General features: G+C 47.6%; 1 protein-coding gene across 3 annotated transcripts in view; it reads right to left on the bottom strand.

Annotated features, from left to right (window-relative positions):
• Positions 1 to 1,064: 1,064 nt before the first annotated feature.
• LOC139599891 (sphingosine-1-phosphate transporter SPNS2-like) overlaps positions 1,065 to 23,637 on the bottom strand; it is a 136,179-nt gene continuing 113,606 nt past the window's right edge. For 2 of the 3 annotated variants that reach the window (XR_011682342.1, XR_011682341.1), the window contains 4 exons: positions 19,856 to 20,019; positions 19,213 to 19,295; positions 5,992 to 6,038; positions 1,065 to 3,991 (listed from right to left, as the gene is read on the bottom strand). Coding sequence is in view for 1 of the 3 variants with exons in the window: in XM_071447582.1 (XP_071303683.1) it covers positions 5,996 to 6,038; positions 19,856 to 20,019 (207 nt within the window). In the remaining 2 variants the exon portion in view is untranslated. The remainder of the gene's footprint in view (positions 3,992 to 5,991; positions 6,039 to 19,212; positions 19,296 to 19,855; positions 20,020 to 23,637) is intronic. The other variant, XM_071447582.1, reaches the window with a different exon arrangement.

The following is a 23,637-nucleotide window of genomic DNA, read 5'->3' as shown; positions in this document are numbered from 1 at the left end:
ATGGGGAGGGAGCAAATGTGTGGGGGCACACACATAACACATAACACACACACACACACACACACATAACACACACATAACTCACACATAAATAACACACAGACATAACACACATAACACACATAACACACACATAACACACATAACACACACATAACACACACACACATAACACACACACACACACACACATAACACACACACACACACACACACATAACACACACACACACACAGGGGTATGGCCCTGATCCAAACCCAGTGTGCACAGCACACTCTTCCTAGCAGTAGTTGATGGATGGAAGCTAAAGCTGCTGAGCTTCAAAGCTTATCTGTCTATCTGCTGGAACATCAGAATTTGGAAAATGATTCTTAATCAGGTAATTTACAAGAATGATGAAGCTGAAAGCCCCGAGAGGCACTGACAAAAGGCCATCAGGGATGGGTGTTTGAAGTGACAGAGCCTTTGCTTTTGTGGTTTCCTGGTGTGCACAGTGCCCTGTGCTGGGGGAGGGCTCTGAAGGAAGGCCCTGCTGTGGGGGGTCTCTCCCAGCTGGTCAGGGGAGCCTCAGGCCCCTTTGTCTGAGTGTCCCAGCAGCCAAGGCTGAGCTGCAGGGCTCTGATGCAGCAGGACCAGCCCCTTCTCTCCTTTATCCTGTGAGTTTGGTGGCCGTGGCTGCTGTGGGATCACTGGAGAGGGGCAGCCTTGATGCCCACTGTGGAACCACTGGGAATCATTTCCTGCCTTCCTGAGCACCCAGCCCATGAGCACTGAGCCATTCCCATCAGCCAAGCTCCTCTGCTGTGCTGTGAGGGCCTGAATGGGGCTGGAGCAGCCCCACCTCGGGCAGGCCCACACTGACTCCTTCCCCCAGCTCTGGGGAATGGGAGCTGAAATCCACCACCTTCCCTGCTCCTGCTGTTACTTCTCCACAATCTCTAGCCAGGCTGGTGTCCAGGGAAGTTCTTGGCAGCCCTGTGGCTGCTGGAGCTTGGAGCATCCTCAGCCCAGGGACCACAGGAGTGCACAGCCAAGAGGTGACACAAGAAAAGGAGCCAGGGGGTACATTTTAAATACTTTTATTTCTTAATTTACATAAAGGTATATATTTGGCTTATCTTTTTTTTTTATACTCTGAGATTCACAATCAATTGCTCTTAAAAAATAAAATAGTAATTTGCTTCTGAAAGAAATCAGAAAACTATTTTATACTCCTCCCTTGTATAACAAGAAAATGTGCTAATACTCCCATACATCACGCAGTAAAAGTGATTGTAAGTGCTGGTTTGCCAGACAATAAAGCCAATGGAGAAGAGAAGAAGCATTTGGGGTGGAGCTTGGGAGAGCTCTGCTTCCCAGAGCACAGCCAGACATTTCTGGGGTTCAGTCACCCTGACCTAAGGGGAGAGGCTCTTGGGGCCACCCAGACCTGCTCCAGCAGGAGCCCCTTGGGGTGGCACTTGCTGCCTTCTGGGTCATTCTCTTGCTTCTTTGGGCAGGTGCCATTGCCTCAGTGTCCCACACTGTACAAACCACCTGACTGCCAGTGCAGGATCAGCTGGGGGGAGTTCATGCTTTAAAAAAATCCCCTTTATAGAGTGGAGTAGAAGGAAACCCTCGTGATTAACTGAGGGGCAGCTGGAGCCTCCCTGGTGCCTCTGGACACTTGCACAGACCCCACTGAATGCAGCAAGGATCTGAAGAAGCCTGAGCCTCCCTCTCTTAGCCTGGAACATGTGGCAGCAGGGATTCAGGGACCCCTTGGTGAAGGCAGGACTCATTTCTCACTCCTTTGTTTGCTCCCTTCCCTCTGTCCTTGTTTAAACAGAATCCAGAGCATTTCCTTCAGGTGCACAAAGGATAAAACCAGCACTGAGCTCTGGCAGGGACTGGAGCCTGTCACAAACAAGGATTGCCAGTGACACTACAGAACACTTCAGTTCCCTTTTCATTGCTGACTCCTGAGAATTAAGTTTAAGGAGAATTCCTAATCTCTGACCCTTAGCAGAAATGTTCCATTTTGTTGACAATAAATGCTACAACAGAGAGCCTATCAGAAAAGCAATTTAGAAAATGTGGTTAATCTTCTTTGGTCTCTGAGATGAAATGACTGATTGTTGGGTTGCTTTTTGTTTCCTTTTAAACAGCTTACAAAGGAATTTCTTAATGGGAATCAGAAATTCATGTGCCTTTAAAGCCAAGTGTTTGGCTCCCAGACTACAGCTGCTGTGTTTCCCCTCTGAGTGTAAATAGTGGCACGAGGTAGGAAGTGAAGCACTGCTGGGATTTGCTTTGCTTTGTTATTTCTAGCACCTGCTTGCTCAGGCACTAGAGGAACACTCCTGGCTCTGGTTCTTTAGCCAACTCTTAGAGCTATTGTTAAGGAATTTCAGGTGACAGAACCCTTGCAGAGGAGTCCTGTGAGCTCTGGGGAGGAGGGAAGGCTCAGGGGATTACAGGAATCCCCAGCCTGGGCAGGGATTTGCCATGGGGTGAGCACCTGGCACTAGAACCATCTGTGCTGCAGGGCTGTGCTGTAGGTCCCAGCACATCCTGGCAGGGGATGGGAGATAAACCCAGATTTACCAACAGTACCCTGCTGTGCCTGAGAAATCTTATGGCACAGCCAGGACAGCAGCTCCAGCCTTGACTCACACCTAGTTCTGCTCTGGCATTTCCTGAGCTGATTTATTCCTCCTAGGAGCCCAAGTGCCCTTCATGGGGCAGCCTGGCCCTCTTCAGGACCTGTGCTCCCCTTCCTTCCTCCCCCATCCAGCTGACACAGCACAGCTTTGGCCTGTGGAGGTCCAGCAAACAAGACTCCAGTGGAATGGCACCATGGCAGCCTCTGCATTCGAGTCTCACCCAGTTCAGGCACTGGCCTTGTCTGACAGCTCTCAAGGCACCTTTGTAAAGGTACAAGAACACCCCAGTGCCAGCTCAGGCTGGGTGTGCAGGAGCCCAAGCACTGCTCTAAAGGCAGTGCCAGCCACCTGCTCTGGGCTCTTGCAGGGAGAATTAGCATTGACAGTCTGATATGGTATCATGTAAACAAAGCACGAGGTCACAGCAGTATTGCACTCCCAGGCCCAAGGTGTAGCCATTCAGCCAGGTGGATTTTGGTATTTTAAAAGCCTGTGAACCTCCTAGGAAGGCTGAATTTAGCATATGGAAAACTCTTAGAGCCTGTAGGAATTTCTGTCCAACGTTCTTCTGGGCCTTTCTGTGACAACCACCAGCATACCCAGTGCAGTGAACTCTCTCCTCTGTCCCATTGCTCACGCTCAGTGACAGGTGGGGCAGCCACTGGAAGTTTTCCTGTGGTGCCCTTGCAGGCCCTGGCACCAGAGCACTGAGAGGAGGAGAGCTATGGACGTTATTCATGTCTGCTGTGGTTGCACAGGCAGCTCCAGATTTCAAATGTTTAAATAAAAAATTTATCTAAGTATATATATATATATATATATATATCTCATCTAATGTCTCCAGCAGAGATAAAGCATCTTATAACATATTTAAATAAAAAATAATAATCTGAATCAAGCCTTCAGTGTCAAAGAAAAGGTGATGTACAGAACAGGTCCTCAACTAGTGCAGTCTGTGGGAGTGGGAGTGCTGGCAGAGCAGCAGCATTCCATAGGACACCAGCTGCCCTACAAACAATGTGGACTTCATTGCCTACAACTAACACCATGTACACAATCTACAGTTGCTCACTTGGGCAGCTTTTTCTGGCTCAGTGGACAGTTGGTTTCCATGCTCAGGGGACCCTCTGAATGTCCTCCCGTTCCAGAAGTTGCCACGTTCCCGCTGCCCTGCTCATCTCCTGGTGCCTGACCCTGCAGGCTGGGGAGAGGGATGGATCTGGTGTGGAGGCCCCCTCTGTGATGTGGAGCTGAAGGATCCACTGATACCCAGCACAGGAGGGCTTCCAGCTTGAGATTGGTGTGGTGGGAGCAGGAGTCCACGTGTCCTGGCCTTCACTGGCAGCTGCAAACAGGGAACAGAAGGTGTTACTGGGGAGCTCCAGGGATGGATGGCTGCTGGGGTGGTGGGGCCAGCTAAGAGACTGCCCTGGTTTGAAAAGGAAGTGAGTTTTGTTGGAGGCTGTGGTCAAACCAATGGGTGCTCAGAACTGAATATTGGCACCTGGTGTGGCCACTTAGGACATGGATACACCCCTGAGAACACAGGGGGTTAAAAGCAGAGAACTCCCAGGGGAACTCCCTCTTGGTTCTGGTCCATGAAAGAGTTCAGACCTCATTCATACTGGAAGTTAATAAAGTTCTTTCCTTTATTCCTAAGCTGGAGCCTGCTTTGCTCAATTTCTGGTCACATCTCACAGCAGACATTAGGGAGAATATATTTTCATGGGTGCACTGGCATTGCACTGTGTCAAACCATGACAGAGACCCCTGTGTCTGTGCAAGCAGGGGGCTGGCAAAGCCTGCCCATGGGGATGTGCTGAAGCCATTTGGAATGGGAACAGAGGCACTGTGACCCTGGCCCAGCCTGCTCCAGGAGGTCCCTGAGGGCAGCTGTGCAGGCACACCTGCTCCTGCTGTGGGCTGAGGCAGCACAGGACAGGCTCCACTCTTGCAGACTGCTTTGACCCCCTCAGTTTACTAAAGAGGGGCTGCCTTGTGCCTTAAATGGACATTTTAGAAACAGCTGTCCCCTGGAGGGCCCAGCTCAGTGTGCTGCTGGCACGGCAGGGCAGGCACTGCTGGTGGCCATGCTGCCTTCAGGGACGTGTCAGCACCTCTGCTCACTGCTGAGGCACCACTGGGTGGCCTCTCTAGCAGCCAACTGCTGTCCTAGACAATGGGGCAAGGATAACCAGTCCTCTCAGTGCAGGATTTCCTGTGACAGGGCTTATGCAGGAAATTGCCCCTGACCTTAAAAATTAGTGGCTGCTGCATTATAGAAAAATTCCCCTCTGATGGTGCCCTGGTTTCTTTCAAGCTGTATAAAACTGGACCAAAAAACAGAGAAGTGTAGTGAAAAACCTTGGTGTGCCCAGGACACAGGTAGTGTGGTTTATAAGTCACTGGTTTATAAAGCAAGTTTCAGCAACAGCACCAAGGATTTCTTCCCAGATTTGTTTATGGCATTTTTAAAAAAAAACCTCCAACTTTATCTAAAAGCTACTGCTAAATAATACTGTGTGAATGCACATCCAGCCCAGAGCCTGCAAACTCCAGGCAGCCCCATGCCCACATCTACTCCCCTCTGTGGAAATAACACATCTGCTGTGCTAGAGATTGCATGAAATCTTTTCCCTCAAAAGGCCATTCTGAAGTGTCTTATTGAGTTCTGATTTTCTGATTAGTCTTTCAATGCATTTAATTTATGGGAAAGAAATCTCCTCTTCAAAAAACTTGCTTTAATTAATTTTGGCTGCAGTAAAATGCTGGGAAGTGTTTATCCCTTGAGGCAGCTCCAAGCAGCAGCGCTGTGGCTGTGGGGGAGTGATAAGGGCAGCATGAACACAAGGACAGGGTGGGCAGCAGGAAGGGGACAGGCCCTGCTCCCTCTGGCTCAGAGGTGTCACCCTGGGTCCAGGGTTGCAGAGGGGACAGGGTCAGGTGCTGCCAGGGAACACTTTCTGCAGAAAATCTGGACTGTGCCAGAAGTGGTGGTGTGGCAGCAGCCCATGTTTGACCCCGAGGAGGGCAGCAGGAGGTTTTGTGGACACCAAAAGGTTTTCAGTTCTGGCCTGGGACAGTCACATTGGTCAAGGGACATGGGTAACGTGGGCTTTTCTGCTCAAAGAAGGAACACCAGGTTCTGGAAGCAACTTGATACCACAAAGGACACTTGAGTTGACCCCTGGTCTTGATTTGCCCTGCTTTGGGCTGAGGGTGGCAAAGGTGCAAACCAGAGCAGGCTAAGGAAACTTCTCTGCAATTGGTAAGGAAAGAGATGGGCTGACAGGGGTTTGGAGCAGAGCTGTAGCTTGGAACCTGCAGCTGGTTTGGGTCACTCACCGTCTCAGACTTTCACAGAGGCTGGTGGCATCACAAGCTGATTCACCCTGGTGGAGAGAAAATAAAAGTGTTGTGTGAGAGCTGCAATTAGCAAAGAAATGGATTCCTAATAACACACCAGCCTGGCAAATCCAGGGTTTGGTTGCTTAACAGTGTCCAAAGAAGTGGGACATTAAAAATTGTCCTGCACAATGGTATGAAGCTGCAACCTTGTCACACAGGGGTGCCTGACAGCAGTGCTGACAATGGCTGGAACATGCCAAATAACACTGCTGGCACCAACTGACAAGGATTTGGGAAGGGCCCAGAGGCATCCAGGTAGCTACGATTTCCCTAAGCCAGTACAAGATTGTGCAGTGGCTGTTGGTGTCCTTCAGCCTGACAGCACAAATGTAAATCACTGATAAAAATGAAGTTAAGGAAAAGTGAGTTGTCTTTCAGTTTGCAGCTCCTGAAGTCCTGCTGCTGTTCCAGGCAGCTGCTCCCCGGTGATGGGCAGCGTGTGGCAGGGACTGCTGTGCCACCAGGCAGGAGCTGTCCTGCAGGACAGTGAGGGATTGCTCCTGTCTGCTCTGAGGGACCAGGGACAGCAGCAATGGTCCTGCCAAGGCCATCCCTCACCCCTGCTGCTTGTCCTTGCAGAACATGCCCTGGAAAATCCGACCTTCCTCAGCAGCAGCTCCTCTCCCATCCCCTCCCACACTGTTCTTGTTACTGCCTTTGACAGTGACACACACAGCAGGGCCTGGGTGCATCCTCACACTCCAAGACCTTTGGATCTCTGTGGGAACACCTGGATTCTTACAACACTGGGATCCCCAATAATTACCATCCTCATCTAATTAGCACCCTCAGAAGCCATGTGGAGTCTCCTTGCCTGCCAGTGACCATACAGCTTAGGGGGACCCTGGGACTCCCCAGGGACCCTCAGATGAACCCCACCACCCCAGCAGTGGTTTGTAAATCTGCTGTCCCAGGCAGCTTCTCCCTGCAATAGTGAAACCTTCAGACAGTGCACAGGGAGCATCACAGAGCTGCCACTGCCCGAGGCCCTGCCAGGTGACAAATTCTCAGCAAACACCACACTCCTTTGGACACATTAAAACTTAGCTGTGGGTCTTCACCACACTGTGTCCCTGACCCAGAACACTTGTTTGTCACTGAAATGGGTTCAAATGTTCCAGGATAAAAATTAGGCAGTACTCAGGGGACACCTTCCAAGAAACCTCTGCATCAGGATCAGGTCCAGTTCAGCCCACAGCTCTTAAGTTCACACCAACCCCACAGCTCTCCAAGGTGCACAGAAGCCTCTGTGCTTTTTCTGCCTTTCCAGGCTATAGACTGAAATATTTCTAATGGAAGAGCTGACCCAAGTTTCTTCGTGCAAGTCCCATTCTTGGTAACCCCAGTGCACTGGAAATCACATTGTATTGAACATTGGTATTGTGCAGAATACACCAGAGAAAACTACCTGGGAGTGCTACAGCCAGCTTCAATAGTAGGAAGCAAGCTATGGAATGTCACAAAACTATCAGAGAACACTGAAACTCCAGAGGTTTGAGTGAGCCATAATGTTTGAAAGTCCTGTCCCTTGACACATCCTTCCACATTCTTAGAGGACACAGAATCGATGAAAATAAAGTCAGTTTTGCCATGACTTTATCATGGACCTGCATTGCTGACACAACTGGAAATAGACACAACTTTGCTGCTTGAATAACAGTCCAGCCTCCCATGGGATAAAATGTACCACCCTTTTATTTTAACACATTTCTCTCAAGTTCTGATTTATCTCTGTTTCACAGATGGGAACAGAGGCCTGGAGGGGCAAATCCTGAAATGTTTTTTGAAGATTTGATGGGAAATTAGACTGCATGTGACTTGTGAACCTGCTGGGGAGAGAAATGACTTTCAGGGATCACACAGGAAGCTGGTGGACAGGAGAGAGCACTGAAACAGTTCCCAAATTTGGGACAGTGCCTCCTCAGTCCCTCTGAAGCCCCGAGCTGCAGACAGTGGTCACTGCCACAACCAGTGACAGTGGGGCTCAGTTTATGGGTCAGGTGGGATTTTGTTTACTTTTCTTAAAGCAAATCTACAAATAATACATTTTAAACTCTATTAGGTGGCAAAATGTAGTACATGGGCTTAAAATAACAAGGCTCAAGAGCATCTAAATCCCTCATTAAGTACCACTTGCCTTTCTAATAATGATAATCCCACACTGAATGGATCACTGAGCATGGGCTCCCAAATTGTTCTGTTTGCTCTGCAGTGTTTTTTTAAGATTGTGAATGTTTTCATTCCTTGAAGAGAGCAGGGTGGGAACCAGTCTGTTATTTCTGGAGGAGGAGGAGGAAACTCACCCAAACTGCCTTTCAAGAACAGAAACTTTTTGGTTTTTTTTTTAGGAACTCCTCTAGCAGTTAAAAATGTGGCTGATTCTCTCTAACTCCATCACTTCCTCTCCTGTCAAACCTAAATATTTCTCCTAGATCCTATCAAGTCATTTCCATGTACTGTGACAGCATCTATAATTCTGAAGTATTTATAAGACTGTCTGTTTAATATTAAACTACATGCTCTAGAGCTGTTAAATATTTATGCTATGTAAAATGGATCTAATTTCACTGCACCTCGGCCGCTTAGAGACCTGCAAGAGGACAAGACAGCCAATTTAAGATAACAGATGACTGGCCAGGATCTTTTACAGGTGAGCCATGCTCTATTTCAGGAACTGGGCAGGATTATTCTCCAGATGCTCTGTGCCTTCCAGCCTTGCTGGTCCCCAGGCCAGCAGCTAATGGAGATTACAGGTTGTAGTGCAGCCAGCCCTGCTGGGCACTCCCAGGGCTTTGAAAGGATTCCTGCTGCCTACATCCAGAGCAAGAACCTTCTGCTCCACCCTGGGCAGCAAGGGGAGAGCCAGATGGCCCTGCTCAGCTGTCTGCTGCAGCTGTGAGGAGCACTGTGGATGTGTGTGCTCCTGCTGAGCTCCAGGCATGTGTCACCCCTGTCCCTGAGCTCCAGCCAGGAGCAGGGGGCCAGGAAGGAGGACACACCTCAGAGTGCTGTGCCCAAGGCTCCAGGAGAGGCTTTTGGGAATGCTGCCAGCCTGGTTCATGTCAAGTTTCATGCCTAAGTTAAACACCACCTGTGTTTCAGTATCCTGCAGCTTTCCCAAAGCCCAGTTTTCTTGATATCTACACAAGCCAGACTCTGGCTTTTGTAACTGAGAAGCACATTAGGAAATGTTGTCCTGGGTTTTACAGCCTGCTGTACTTAACATCACTTAATTTTTACAACCAACAATAAAATGCTTCAGTAGGGTCCTTCTAGACTGAAAATAAATCAGTTTTTGAGTTATTGAGCAGGAATTTTTTAGTATTGAGTTGTTGAGCTGGACCTCATTCAGCAGACAGAAGTACAGGGGCTACAGGGGCAGCTGGACCACTGAACTTAGCAGCAATTCCTGCCGGTGATTAAGGATCCTTGTCCTTAATTTCAGTGGAGAGAATTGTGTGTTCCTACTGCAATGTGCCATCAAGTGCCTGTTTGAAGCAGGTCTTTGGGAAGGGACACAGGGGGACCAGTCACTAATGGCAGCCCCCAGTAGATTCCTCCTGTCTGAACTTCCTCAGATGCTGGGAGGTCAAAAACATCTCCAGAAGGCCTTGTAAACACACTGAAACCTGAAATTTTAGATGATGAAAACTTCATGGCCAGACATCCTTCAAAGGTAAGGAGAATTTATGGCCTTAATCTATGAAAAACAAATCTATTTTCAAATACAGCCAGTTAAAGAGCTTTGCATCAGAGCAACATCACCCTCCAGCTGTGCCTCAGGGATGATGAGCAGCCCAGCCAGATGCAGCAGGCTGAAATTCCAGCTACTGAACCAGCAGCATTCAGAGCTGATGTTGCTGCCTGAGACTGGAGAAGGAAAACAGAGGCTAAGGATGGTCACTTGTAGCTCCACACCTGCTCTAAGAGTGAATTCATCACCTGATCCATGAGCACAGAAGGGACTTGCACTGCTGCTGCTGTTATCACTAATTCCTGCAGATAACTGCTGGAAGAGTTATGGAATAGGAGAGCTGGAGCAGCCCCTGGAACAAAGCAAAGCCACAGCTGCTCTTTCACTATTTTGCTCACTGCAGAAGCCAAAACAAACCAGAGATCTCTCAGCTGGACTCTGCCACACCCTGAGTGCAAACACTGGTGTCAGCCCTGCGCCACCTTTGCACCAAACACTTCAGGAGGAGCAAACCCAGCAGGGTGGACACTCCAGTTCCAGTGTGCACCTCCTCTGCCCTTCATTAGAGAGTTTTGGTAACAGTGCAGCAGGTAGCTGGGTTAGCCAGCACTGCCCTGCAGCAGCTAAGCTCAGTTCCCATTTTCACCTGCAGCTGGAAGGAGATGGCTTTGGTTCCCTGCTCCACAGCAGCTCTCCTGGGATGCTGAACAAGCTGCCACAGCCTCCAATCCTCCCCAAAAAAGCTGCAGAACATTAACCCTCACTCTGACCTGTTGCCTTCAGCAAGAACAGCAGAATCAAGGATTGCTCCCAGAGAGCAGCTCCTGCTCTGACTGACCTCAAGCTGTTCTGATGGTGAAGTCAGGAATTCTGGGACAAGATGTGATTGACAACATGAATTCCTGCAGAACTTCAGACTGCAAGCAGGCTGCAGCTGGAAACAGTGACTGAAAGGGAAGGAGAGCAACAGTGATCCATCAGCCTAGAGCTCCCAGTGAGTGGCACAAGGACAGGATGGCACAGTTAAAAATAGTCCAAGCACTGAGCTTCCTGATGCATCTGACAGGTTATCCAGCCTGCAGGAACGGGCTGTTGATGGAGCTGAGGTCAGTTTGCTGGAGGAAAAGGATGCTAAGAGAACTCTAACAAAATTCAGCCAACAGTCTGGCACAGCAGGAGTTTGCTTTGGAGCAGGAGCAGTGCTCACTGTGGCTGCTGCTTGTCTGTGCTCTCATCATTGCCAAGCAGGGGCTCTGTGCTCTCCACCCCAGGCTCACACAGGAGCTGGCTGTGCCCAGCCCTCCTGCACAGCTGCCCTTGCCTCTGCTCTGTCACTGCCCTCTGTCACTGCTGTCACTGCAGGGTCACAGCTCTCTGCTGGGGACAGGGGCTCTTCCAGCTGCACTGAAGAAATGAATTGGCTCAAATCCCCTTTTCTTCCTGCATGTCAGTGGGTTTAGTAAACAAAATATGATAATCATGTACAGCAAATATGTTTCCCCCTCTATTTGGTTCAACCCCTCAAAGCTGCACAGACTGTCAGTATTTTCCATCTGTTCATTTAATCCAGGTGCAGATTTGTCTCCAGAGGCAGAAACATGGGTCAGCTTCCCTTTTTCCTCTTTCACACATCTTTACTGAGGAGAAAACTGGCATAAAGGAAAAATCAATAACCTTTCCTGCTATTTTCCCAGGCAGCAGAACAGATGTGAGGATGAGCAGTTTACAGCATCAATCAGGGTCCCAAGGACCTAGATGGAAACGAGCTCCAGAGCTCACCAATCTTTGGGGGTTCTCTGCCACAGACCCCTGAAGTCTGTGAAGATGTGGCTCTTGAAACTTTGTGCCTGTCTCTGTAAGGATGATTCTGCCAGATATTGATGGGCTCAGTACTGAGGTGGAGGGTTTTAGTGCCACAGAAGATGTGTGTAACAACATACAATTATGTCCTCTGAAATAATGGAGAAAAGAGGCAGTGAAGTGCCTCACTTTTGATTGAATGATTGGATGGCAAGGGGGAGAAAACATGACATAAAAAGCAGATAAGAACGAATTAAATCTTAAAATAGAAAATCCTGTAGAACATCCTGATGGCACTTGATTAAAAACATACTTCTTATCCTCCAAAAGAACTGCCTCATGCTACAGCTCTTTTCACCAGCCTCTGAGCTCCCAGGTGTGGGAAATAACAGAACCATGGAAGGGGCTGGGCTGGAAGGGACCTTGAAGATCACCTCATTCCCACCCTTGCCATGGGCAGGGACACATGCCAGTAGATCAGGAGGCTCCAAGCCCTGTCCAACCTGGCCTGGAGGCCTCAAGGAAACATCCATGCATTCCACTCCACTGTTACAGTCCTGGCAATCCCCTGGCTTGCAGTGGTCTGGCAGAAACTTTGGGAATGACCAAGCCAGAGCACTTAGGACACACCTTACTGCATCACTGGAGATAATACTGCAACTGCTTGTCCCTGTTTCTCTAAAAGATGTCACTCAGCCTGTGCTGGGTTTGGCTGGAGTAGATTTGATTGAATTTTCCTCCCAGTGTCTGGAGTGGGGCTGTGTTTTGGATTTGTGCTGAACATGGGTGATAATATAGAGATGTTTTTGTTATTCCTGAACAGGGCTTGCATGGAGCCAAGGCCTTTTCTGCTCCTTGTCCTGCCATGCTGGTGAGGAATTGGGTGTCCATGGCAAGAGACCCAAACTGATATTCCACACCCTATGACACTGTGCTCAGGATACAAAGTGGGGGAGGAAGGAGGAAGGGAGCATGTTTGGAGGGAAGGTGTTTGTCCTTCATGTAATTTGTGTCTAAAGGGACCCTGCTCTCCTGGGGGATGGCTCAACACCCACCTGCCATGGGAAGTGGGGAGTGAATTCCTTGGTTTGTTGTGCTTTGTTTGGGGTGCAGCTTTTGCTTTCCCTATTAAACTGTACTCAACCCACAGGTTTTCCAGCTCTTACCCTTCCAATTCTCCCAGTGCTCTGGGGTGGCTGTGAGGGGTTAAAGCCTGACCCAGGTCAAGGACCCAGCCACAAGTAAGTTGCTCTAACACACCCACAGGCACAGGATCTGCCTTGCAGACTGCTGCACAAGGAGAGGTCATTGCTGCTCAGAAAAGCCAATACCTTTGCAAAATGCTCTGACATCAGGAAACAGCATGGCTGAATTTTTCATGATTTCTTCCATTTCCTTGTGTCAGAGATTGTTTCTTGCTTGGAAGGCTGCTGCTTTCTGCTCAGTGCTCCAGTCACCTGCGTGGGATCTGATCAGATTTTGTCTCTGTGCCAGGGCAGCCTTAGCAAAGGATCTGTCTCAGTGAGAATTTAAAATCTCCTCCTGCATGGCAAAGTCCCTGTATGCCAAGAATTCTCCTTTGCCATGCCAGTGCCAATTGACATGCTGGGTCCATTGGTAGCATATGATTTCAGTGCCCCTTGCACCCTGTGGGAAGGTGCCTTCAATCCTGATTTACATTCTAGGGACAACCTCTGCCTTCCTGGGGCTCACAGCACAGTCAGTAGCCAAGACAGCAGGAGAACTCCCACGTAGTTCTTGATCTGGAGCTCTTGGAAAAGTGAGCTTTGGCTTCCCTACAGCATAAGGCTCATGGAGAAGTTCCATTCTTGCTGTGGGAGAGCACTGAGGAGTAGCTGGGAATAGTGCAGGAATGTTGTTTTCCTTTCTCTGGCCCAGGGGATGGACCTGGGAAGGTCAGTTTGGTTTGGAGAACCCAGAGCTCTGCCCACAGCCCCTTCCACAGATCAGGGGTTCCCAGAGCTGTGCCAGCAGCAGCCTCCCCCATCCTTCTGCAAAGCTCCTGCTGCCAACACTGAGCTCTGACAGAGCATTTCCAACACCCTGCCAGGACCACAGCCGAGCTCAAACTGCCTGTGAGAACCCACCCTGACCTTTGCCACCCCCTGCATGACCTGCAGGAAATCCACAAGGTGGCTGAAGTGGCACAACAAATCAGCAATTGCTCTGCATGAGAATATTTTCCACCTGCATAGCACCAGCAGTTCCCAGCTGCAGCAGCATTTAAAATTCAAGCTCCAAGCTGTTACATTCTTGGTTTTGCTAGCTGCTTATGGAGTTACAAACATGGCCAGTAAGCAGGTGAGAAACCAACAGCTCTACAAGGAGCTTTTCCAGCCAATAGTAGAACCACTTACATTTTCACCACCTCTCCCCTTTGTATTCTTACCACAGATTCCATATAAACCATCTAATAGTCTAATCTTGTTCATCTGCAGTCTGTGAGTTTTTATCATGCCACTGTCAGATACTCAAAACTCACTCCTTGCCTCTCTCCTCCCATCACCACAGACCCTCTGCATTTAATCCAGGCTTTTTGCTGTTAATTCATGTGGCTTCAAAGGCCAACAATGTCTTATTTGGGCTAAAAAAAACATTGTGAGTTTCTACCACTGTAGAAATGTTTAATTATTGTTCTTTTGTAAAGTCAAAACAAATGAAGCAATGATATTCTTCCCCATAAGCAGCTGAGTGTCAACAGTGAGCAAACTGTTCTCAAAAATCCCTTTTTGGGAGTTGTTAAAATCCACTTGCAGCTTCTGAAATCCTCAAATCCAAACCCTGCCTCAATGCAGCACTGACACATCTCTCTAAAATAAGTGTCCAGCATCCCATAAACCCCTCTGTGATACAGCTCCAGCAATTTCAGAGAAGGAATGTTCTCTTTGGCAATGCAAACTACCAGAATGGGGCACACTCAGCACCAGTCAGCTGCCACCTCAACACCTGGGAAATGGTTAATGGCAGCAGCATCAGGTCACCTGGTGGGTCCTTTCTGCCTCCAGCTGCTGCCACAGAAAAATGAGAGAAAGGGAGGTTTGACAGCTCTGTGAGTCCTTCCCCTGTCCCACATAATAGAATCTGCAAAGCAAAAATAAGGTCAGACACTTTCAAATTGCTGCAATAGGAGAACTGGGAGATAATTTTGTATCCAGTTCTGCAAAAGGCTAAAAATAAGCCTGATAGGAGGCAGAAGAAAGAGCCTGAAAATGGATTATTCTCATTTTTCCTGTAATGCAATTTGAAGATGTGCCATGTTTAAGACAGCAGAAGTGTCTGGACTAGGGATGGTTCTTTTTGTGGATTTTGCTATCTCCTCTGTAGAGGATTTTTTTTCTAGTGTTTGTACATACCACTTTTAAAATTAAATGTCCACCAGCACTTCTACTCACCAAGAGCTTCCACATCAGATCACAGGTGTTAAGAGTAATTTTTTTTTTCTTATTAAATGTTTAATTTTCATTTTAGAAGAAAAGAAATACCTTGAGTTGTTTAAATAACCTAATTCTTATTATGCAAACAAAGGGGTGAAGGATTCAGGCTTGCAGGCTCTCAGGTGCTGAGTGGTCACTGGTTAAAGGCTTGAATTCTTTTGTTCTCAATATCTGCATCAGTGCAGCTTCAGCTTCAGTTTTGTTCTCAATATCTGCATCAGTTTATTCCTGCTCTGGCTGCACCAGGGATCCCCTCTGCAGTTGCATCCTGCTGCCTGATCTGCATTGCTGTGTCCTTGGCAGAAACATCAGCCTCTACCATGCACAGAGGGACTGAGCCAGTATAAAACTTGGACACCCATCCTAAGCATCTTTTCATACCTCTGGAAAAAACCAGAAAATCTAATGTTTCCAGGTGTAAAACCAGGGATTAAGTTTAAAAAAATGAACCAAACAAAGAAGAAGTTAAAAGAACAAAATCCTTTGAGGAGCAGAGTATCCCACACCTGCACAGGGTGATTTTTCAGGAAGAATCCAGATGAATTTGGTTTTCCCTCAGCAGCAGCTGGGAGTGGCCATGGCTGGGGACAGGGCTGCAGGATCACTGCACTCACTGCCCAGGAGAGGACCCTGCTACACACTAATTATGGTGATTTATATCCCTGGGACCCAAAAGCTGTCACAGCTTGGGAAAGGGACTTTTTTGAATCCCTTTTTCTAATTAAAAAATAGCACATTTTTCCTAATTATTGATGGAGTTTCTATCAAATACCCAATGTGGGCTTTTCTTCTGCAGCCCTGCAGGGTGAAGCTTTGTTTGTGTGCTCCACACTGTGAGTGAGGAAGGGATGCACACAAACCACAGACACAACTCAGCACTGCTGGGCTTCTACTTCCATGGAGAGAAGAACCTGGACTGCTCCCAGCCTTGGAAATGGCTCCTTAGCAGGGCTGCACAGGTACCTGGGATGGAGCTTGAGGATAAAAGTGCAATTATCAGATTTCTGATCCACTCCAGAGGGCTCTGCCATGGCAGGAGAGTCTAAAATCTAGCTTGGGTCTCACCAATGTCCCTCAGGCAGGTAAGAGAATTACAGGTCAGAGTGCTGATGTTTGGAAATTAAACACAACTGCTTTAAGTCTCCTCTGCAGAGTGCAGAGCAGGAAAGAAACAACAACACAGTCAAGTGATATCACAGAAGGATTGTACTTGAGTGGTTTAAAAAACAATTGAAGTATTTATCATTGCTAGTGCCTAAGACCTCTTACAGAACCCATTCTTTACTGTTTATTCTTTCTTATCACTTTGGAATGGTGGGATTAAATTTGTGTTATAGAACTAGTCCCCAGAATGACTGGATTATTAGCACAGAGTGATGTGCTATCCTGTTCTCTGCTAGTACTACATTTTCTAAAAGCCTCTCTAGGATGTCAGACTTCTGAAGCAGCATGAAAATGGTAATAAAAGAATTTTGGTTTAAAAAAAGAATTTCTATGGAAAGAATTTTTTCATTTGTGTTTTGTGAGCAGCCTTGTTGACTGGAATTCCTGTGCTAAAAAAATACAAAATATGCCAGGAATTGTGGCAATGATAAAAGTAGTGTGAAAGCCTGGAAATTCTTTTTTTTTGAAAGGAAGCATGGTGGAAACTGGAGGAAGCTTTACAGGAAAGAGTTGCTATCCTGGTATCTGCCCTGCCTGGAAGAAGAAATTATTTCTAAACAAATGCCCAGAGACGGTTACACAAAGAAACAAACAAACTCAGAAATCCCAGCAATAATTCCCTGAATGACATTTCACAGGAGTGTGGCAGCTAAAGCAGGGACAGCTCAGCTTCCAGGGGCTGTGGGAGCAGTGTTCCACTCCTCCCTTCCGTGCTGGGTCACTAGGGAGGTGGTGCAGTGCCCTGTGCCCTGTGCCTGGCAGTGATGGATGGCGTTAATCCCTGGCGTGCGGCGCCGCTCCCGCAGGTTAATTGATTTCTTTTGGCAAAGCCAGCTCCCAGCTCCTGCTGTCTGAGCAGCAGGACTGGCTGCACAGGGAAAACAAGGCAGCCTGAAATAGAAATTCCTCTGCACCCAGCAAGTAATAGGTAGGATGGAGGGGAGGACTGGCTGGGCAGAAAGCAGCCCCTGCCAAAGGTGTGTGATGCCAAGGGCAGATGGACTGACAGGTGGGAGCTGGACGGTGCATCTGGGGTTTTTATCCACTAATAGCAAAATGCTGTTACCTCTCCTCTCACAGGCAAGCATGGAGATGCTAACAAATAAATCCTGCCCCATAAATTCTGAGAAGCCACTGCAGCTGCTGGAGGGGGCAGATGGGACCTGGTTGACAGCACAGACCCTGCTGCACAAGGGTCCCTCCACAGTCTCCAGCCTTACTTCTCTCTCACTCCACTCTCACTTCTCAGTATCTTGAGGGAAGCTGCACTCCAGGAATCTCACTGCAGGATGCCACAGTGTATTTTTAACATAGGAGTGGGCACACCCCAGAAAGAGTACCCTTCCGAGGTGTCACTTGAGAGAAATTATTTTATTAACCATTATTTATGACACTTGTTCTCCCCAGTTTGCAACACAAAATATCTGTGACTGACTAATAAAAAATTCATAAACAAAGTGTGAGTTAGGAAAGGGAATGATGCTGAAAGAGAAACAAAACCAGATTTGAAACCTGAATGTTTTTCAGGTTTCAAAATTTCTAGATTTGAAACCTGAATGTTTTTCTTCTAAGAATGGAGCAGTGGCTGTTTGTGAGGTTGGTTGCTCTGGATGTGGACAGAGTACAACCAAAGCTGCTAAGGGCAGACAGCAGCAGAGGAATAAAATCCCTTTTCTGTAGGAGCAATTAGAGGTGTGGATGTGATCTCCCTCCCACATTAACACTGCTGTGCAAGCTGGGGCTTTGGCAGAACACCTGTGTAAGGCACAGCAGTGCTGGCAGCCAAGCAGAGCCACCCAGCTGGTGACCAGCCTGAGACCTGTGGTGTCTCCTGAGTGAACCAAACCCTCCTCCTTGAGATCTGCCCTGGAGCTGAGAACAGCTGGATACCACAGTGCCCTGCTCAGCATAAAGGTCCAGGTGGGCTTGACATGCTAAAAAATGGGAGTGACCTGGGACTCTTCACTGTCTGAACCCTGAGCCCCTCCTTCACCACCTGAGGTGCCTCATGACACACTGGCAGCACGTGTGATGCAAAGGGACACAAATCACCACAGCCAGAAGTGCAATGAGCACTCTCCTCTCTGAACACAGGAAAGACAAGCCCAGAAGCTTTGCTATTATCAGGTGAGCACCTTAAGCAAAGGAAAATGCTGCAGAGGGGGTTTCATCTGCTGCACTGACACCAAGTAGGACTTTTGGATCCTTGCAGCAAAAAAACCCCACCCTGAGCACTCAGAAACTTCTGTTCACCTTGCCATGTCACCAGGTGGTCACTGCCTGGGCTGGCATGGACAGCTTATCTGCACAAGCACAAAACAGGGCTGGAGAGCAGATCCATAGCTGGAGAGCAGATCCCACCTTCCTGCCTCATGCCATGCCAGGGAGGGAAACAAGGGACAGCTTTCGTGGCTTACCCAAATAATCTGCTGTAGGATTTACCTTGTTTTCTCTTAGAAAGTCCTTCCTAGCACCTAATCTCCAACTTCCCTTCCTGCCATTTAAGACTCTTGTATGCAGATAACAAACCAGGCACACACATCCTGGCAAAACCAGGATGTGATGATGTCCCCAAAGCCACACTGAAGGTCAACTCTGTAGGACTTCCCATCATTATGACATGAGGTCTTGTTTTTCCACAATGTTTAATAAAATAAAATAGAGGAACTTCTCCTTTCTTTGGTATTTCTGTATGCTAGTAAAAGGAGGGTGGAACTGCACTTACAGGGCCACAGCACCATCTGTGGCACTGCTTCCAAATCTCCTTCATCCATCTGATAAGACAGTGTGAGCCAGAAAGTATCACCCAAACTGTTCACACACTTATGTCAACTCCAAACATCTAATTTTCCTTCCACCTCTACTACACCTGGATTGATATTCCAGGGCCCTCCTCCTTAAGGTAAATCAAGGCTCCCATTCTCCAGCGAGGGAAAAGCAAAGGCAACTCACAGCCAACACCAGACTAGTCACCTACCCACATATTCAGCATGACATTACACATAGTAACTCTTATTTTTCAACAATGATGAGAAAGAGACTAACCCCAGAAGTTTGTATGTCATGTGGAAGCGTCTTCTGAATTACTGTAGTTGCCAACCGTGAGATGATCCGAATCGGTTTCTTTACTGAAAAACAGTAGCTTTTCTTTCATGAAGCTGGAAGAAGGGACTGGGAAAGACTCTTTATCATAGCAACCCTTGAGTGCACATGTCCCCACACACAGCTTGCTGCTTCCTTGCCTCATGTTCTTGGCTGGCAGAGGTGCTGAGTGGGGCTCTGGGGATGGAGGTGGGCGGGTGCAGCCTTGACCACCAAGCTCTGGGGAGCACCTCCTGCTCCTCACCTCACACTCCACCAGTTCCAGCACCCAGCAGCCCCTCACCATGGACAGCCTGGGCTCTGACATGCTCAGGCAAGGGTGTGAGGGGCCTGTGCTCCCCTCTGAGCCACGTGGTCAACAACTGAGATCCACCAGAGCAGAAGCGTGTAAAGGATGCCCAGCCAGCATGACCCAAGCCCCTGTGCTTCGTGCAGCCTCATGCACTCTGCTGAGCCCAGGTTCTGAACACACAACCCAACATCCTTTACCTGGAAGGGCCAAAGCCAGGGGAAGAGGACAAGCATAAGGTTCAAGAGAGCAAACAGGCTGTGGTGCCTCCCCGTTGGCAATGGCCAGGCTACTCACTGTTGCTCAGCTTTGGCTCGGTCACTGAGGAAGAAGAGGGCTGTGGCCAGGAAGAACATCCCTCCCAGGACAACCACGAACGGGCAGAGCATGAGAGCATAACCCAGGCTGAGGAACTCCCACACTGGAGACTCCTTTGTGCTTTGTCGTATCAGGTCGGAGATCTACGAGAGAGGAGCAGAAAAATGAATCACTCAGATGAAAAAGAGACACCATGAGAGTGAAGGGAACACAACTCCTGAAACAACCACCCACCAAACATGTGTGAGCTTTAAAATGGAACAGTGTGTTCAGTACAAGCTGAATGTCCCTCACACCCTTCAGCCTTCCACACTGGAGCCTGGGCAGTTTCTGCTCTGAGGCTGGGCAGGGGCTCTCCTCTTGCTGTCACTCCTCTGGCCTGATCTAATATTATTCCCACAGCCCTTTCCATGTTCTCCCAGGCAGTGCCAGTGACAGCATCAGTGGGTGTGTGACCTTGCTGCCCTGCCCAAACACCCTGGGGAGCCAGCAGGGCCATGCTGGTGCTGCTCAGGGCTGAGGCAGTGACCAATCTTCTGCAGTTCCTATCAGGTCCTGCTCACTCCCACACCTGATCTACCTTTCAGCAAAGGAAGGTATTAAATTCCATTTCTGTGTACTGAGTGGGAAGGGGGGAAATTGTTTTCCAAAGAACAAAAAAAAAAAAAAACCAAACCAGATCCCATCTGATTTGGAGAAAAATGATTGGAACCTGGGGGCTTTATGCCCATGTCTGAGGTATATGGGGCTCATTCCTCCTTCCAACCCCCCAAGCTTGAAGTGTAATTGTGTACAAGACATGGCTCTGTCCCAGGCTCAGACATGGGGCTGTGCTGGCACTGCACACCACCAAATTTATGGATCAAGTCAATCTGCACCTTCTGACAACCAAAAAGCATCATTACATGAAAGCAAACACAAATTATTTACACCTACACAAAGGAGCAGAGACATACAACAGCACTATTTAGTTTGTTATGAAAAGCTTTTGCTAAAACTCAGAAAAATGTAATGCACGTCTGTAGTTTAAACTTCCACATTTTAATATTTACTGCCCAGCAAACAATTTTACTCTCCATAAATCCAAGAGAGAGGTAGCAGCAGCTGGGGTGGGTCTCAAGGCATTGGGTATTTAAATGTCCAGCTCTGTTTTTATCCATGACCTTTTGTTGGGGGAGAAACACTAATTTATACCAAAAGACTGCAGGGAATTTGGAACAAAAAAATCCTGCTACTGTGCACACACACAAATCAGCTCCAGAAATAGTCAAAGCTTGTGCAGCAACTTCAAAACTGCCACAACACTGGTAATGGAAAAGTTGGAGTCAAACACAACCTACAAGCAAGTTCTGACATTCAAGGCTTAAATCTTGACAGAGAAAAGAAGAACTGTCACATGCAGGAGCAATCACCAGCTCACACCCTGCAGTGACACCGAAGGTAAATGTGTGTGAGGAGGTGCCTGACCAACAGAAGGTGCCAGGAGCATGATGCTCATGGGGGCTCCAAAGAACAGGTCACTGGCTGTGTTTGAGCAGGGAGATTTGGGCACTGGGGGTCTCAGTGTGTTTAGGCCCCTCTCACAGCCCAGCCTGGCTCCTGGGGAGGGATGAAAGGAGGAGCTGCCAGCCCAGTGCTGGAGGGACACTACTGCACATGCACATCCTGCCCTCCAGGATGGAGCCCCCTCCAATAAGGGGTGTGAATCAACACTGGAAGAGTGTAACTACAGAAAGAATTGAAGGGTTTTAGCCTCATTTCTCTGTTTCATTCCCTGCCCTAGAAAGGATGAGGAGAACATTTCAGTGCTTGGGATGTAGAAGAGTTCTAGTCCTCTCAAAAAGAACTTTATTCACAGTGTAAAACACACGAAGAAAAACACGAGTGTTGCAAACAATTCTTATGTGAGACTCAAGGAAAATAAAGTGACCATTAGTCAGAGAGATTTATTAAAAAACAGCAACAAGACTTGCATGTGAAAAGGATGCACCACAGGAAAGTAGCAGAATGTGCTCTGCATTCAGGGACATCAGCTGGTCATTAATTCCCTTTTGTATCCACACACCTTAATTCCAAACATTTCCCTTACTCTTCATTATGAACCAGAATTTGGCATCGAGTCAATGTCTCTGTCAGACTGCAATAGCCAGAATTGAGGATATTCTATAACAGAAATCTAAAGCACTTTTCATTTTGGGGAATGGATAAAATTATTCTCTAAAAGGAGCAGACAATAAATCACTTGACAAATTGACATGGTAAGTCAGCAGCAGAGGATGAAAAGCCATGCATGTGGTTCTGATTGCTTTCTCCATGGATGGTATGACATTCTAGGCTAAAAAACAGCTTTGAAAGTGTAAAGTCTCCAAAAGATAAATCTCCCAATGCAGTTTGTCTCACACCTTCCCTTCTAATGCAGCAAATTGTGTTGACCTTTTCTAGCAACAAATCATGTTATTATTAAATCTGCTGTATTTTTCATTTTTAACCAAACACATTCTGTAAATGCACAGTTTAGAAAAAAAATGCCTTTCCTCCCTTTCAAGGTATAATTCTTTCCACCAAGCCTGCTGGGCTTCCTCACCCAAGTTCCATATATAATACACTCCCCAGGGTCTTCATCTCTAAACTCTAGGATTTTACCAGGGTCCACATATATGTTTTTGCTGCTCTCTGTTAGCTTGTTCCAAACCACCTGCTAAGGCTGGAACTTTGGCATCTCCTCTCAAGAGGACACAGGACATAATTACAGACCTAGGCTCCAAGAATGACACACCGTTTGCCAAATGCTCTGCTCTGTACTGCCAATTCTGGGTTTTCCTTGCAATGACAGCATCCTGAGCTGGCCAACTGTGATTTGGCAGGACCCAATCAAGCATAATTTTTGGTGTCTTCTCTCTAAGATGAGTAACAAACTGCGGGGGCTGCGTGTGGCCGGTGCCAGCTCTGCAGCACGGAGTCGTGTGTGGGATTCCTTCCTTTGTTCCTCCAGCTGGGAGGTGCCAAAAAGCTTCAAAACATCTATGCAGAACGTGGGGGTGGAAAATCAAGAGGGAAGTCCTGTTGCTGCTCTGCAGTTTAATCACAAGTCTTTGATACCAACTGTAAGAGCCTGAATTAGAGATGCAGTGAAAATGCAATTTATTGGATCCAAAGTGTTCCAGCACTCCAGGGTGGTGGGTGACAGAGCTGTGCCCACAGCTGTCAGCTCCAGCTGCAGGCAGGCCCTGAGACCCTGAGTTTTGGTTACAATGCATTATAGACTTTTCTTTTGGTTACAATGCATTATAGACTTTGGGTTTGGTTACATTGCATTATAGACTTTTCTTTGCTGACCATCTTAATGCAGTAGAACCAGTCTGTACCTTAACTTTTATCTATAGCCTATCATAACTGCTATAATTACCATATTCATGTTACTGTTCTCCAATCACTAAAAGTTGGTACATTACAGTTTAAGCTAGAAGTTGTGTTTCAGTTTTCTTGCAGTGGAAAATTCTGAGATCTTTTTTTCTACTGGCAACATTGGCAGACTTGTTTGCCTGTGCTCTCTTTCTGCTTGGTAAAAACATCTTCTTGTTTGGGGTGGGTTTATCCTTTGCTCTAAGCCATAAAAACCCTTCTAACTCACACACCCTTTGCCTCCTTGGTTATCCAGTGAGACTGGCTCAGCAATTCTTTTCTTCTAGATCAAAACTTGCTTTCATTTCTATTCCTTCTTCAGATTCTACATTCAAAAATCTTTCTGCTAAGCATCTGTG

The sequence above is a fragment of the Agelaius tricolor genome, unplaced genomic scaffold, assembly GCF_023055355.1.
Source record: "Agelaius tricolor isolate 1412-34295 unplaced genomic scaffold, bAgeTri1.0.p SCAF_25, whole genome shotgun sequence".
Taxonomy (NCBI): domain Eukaryota; kingdom Metazoa; phylum Chordata; class Aves; order Passeriformes; family Icteridae; genus Agelaius; species Agelaius tricolor.
This window is presented reverse-complemented; position numbering and strand designations above follow the sequence as displayed.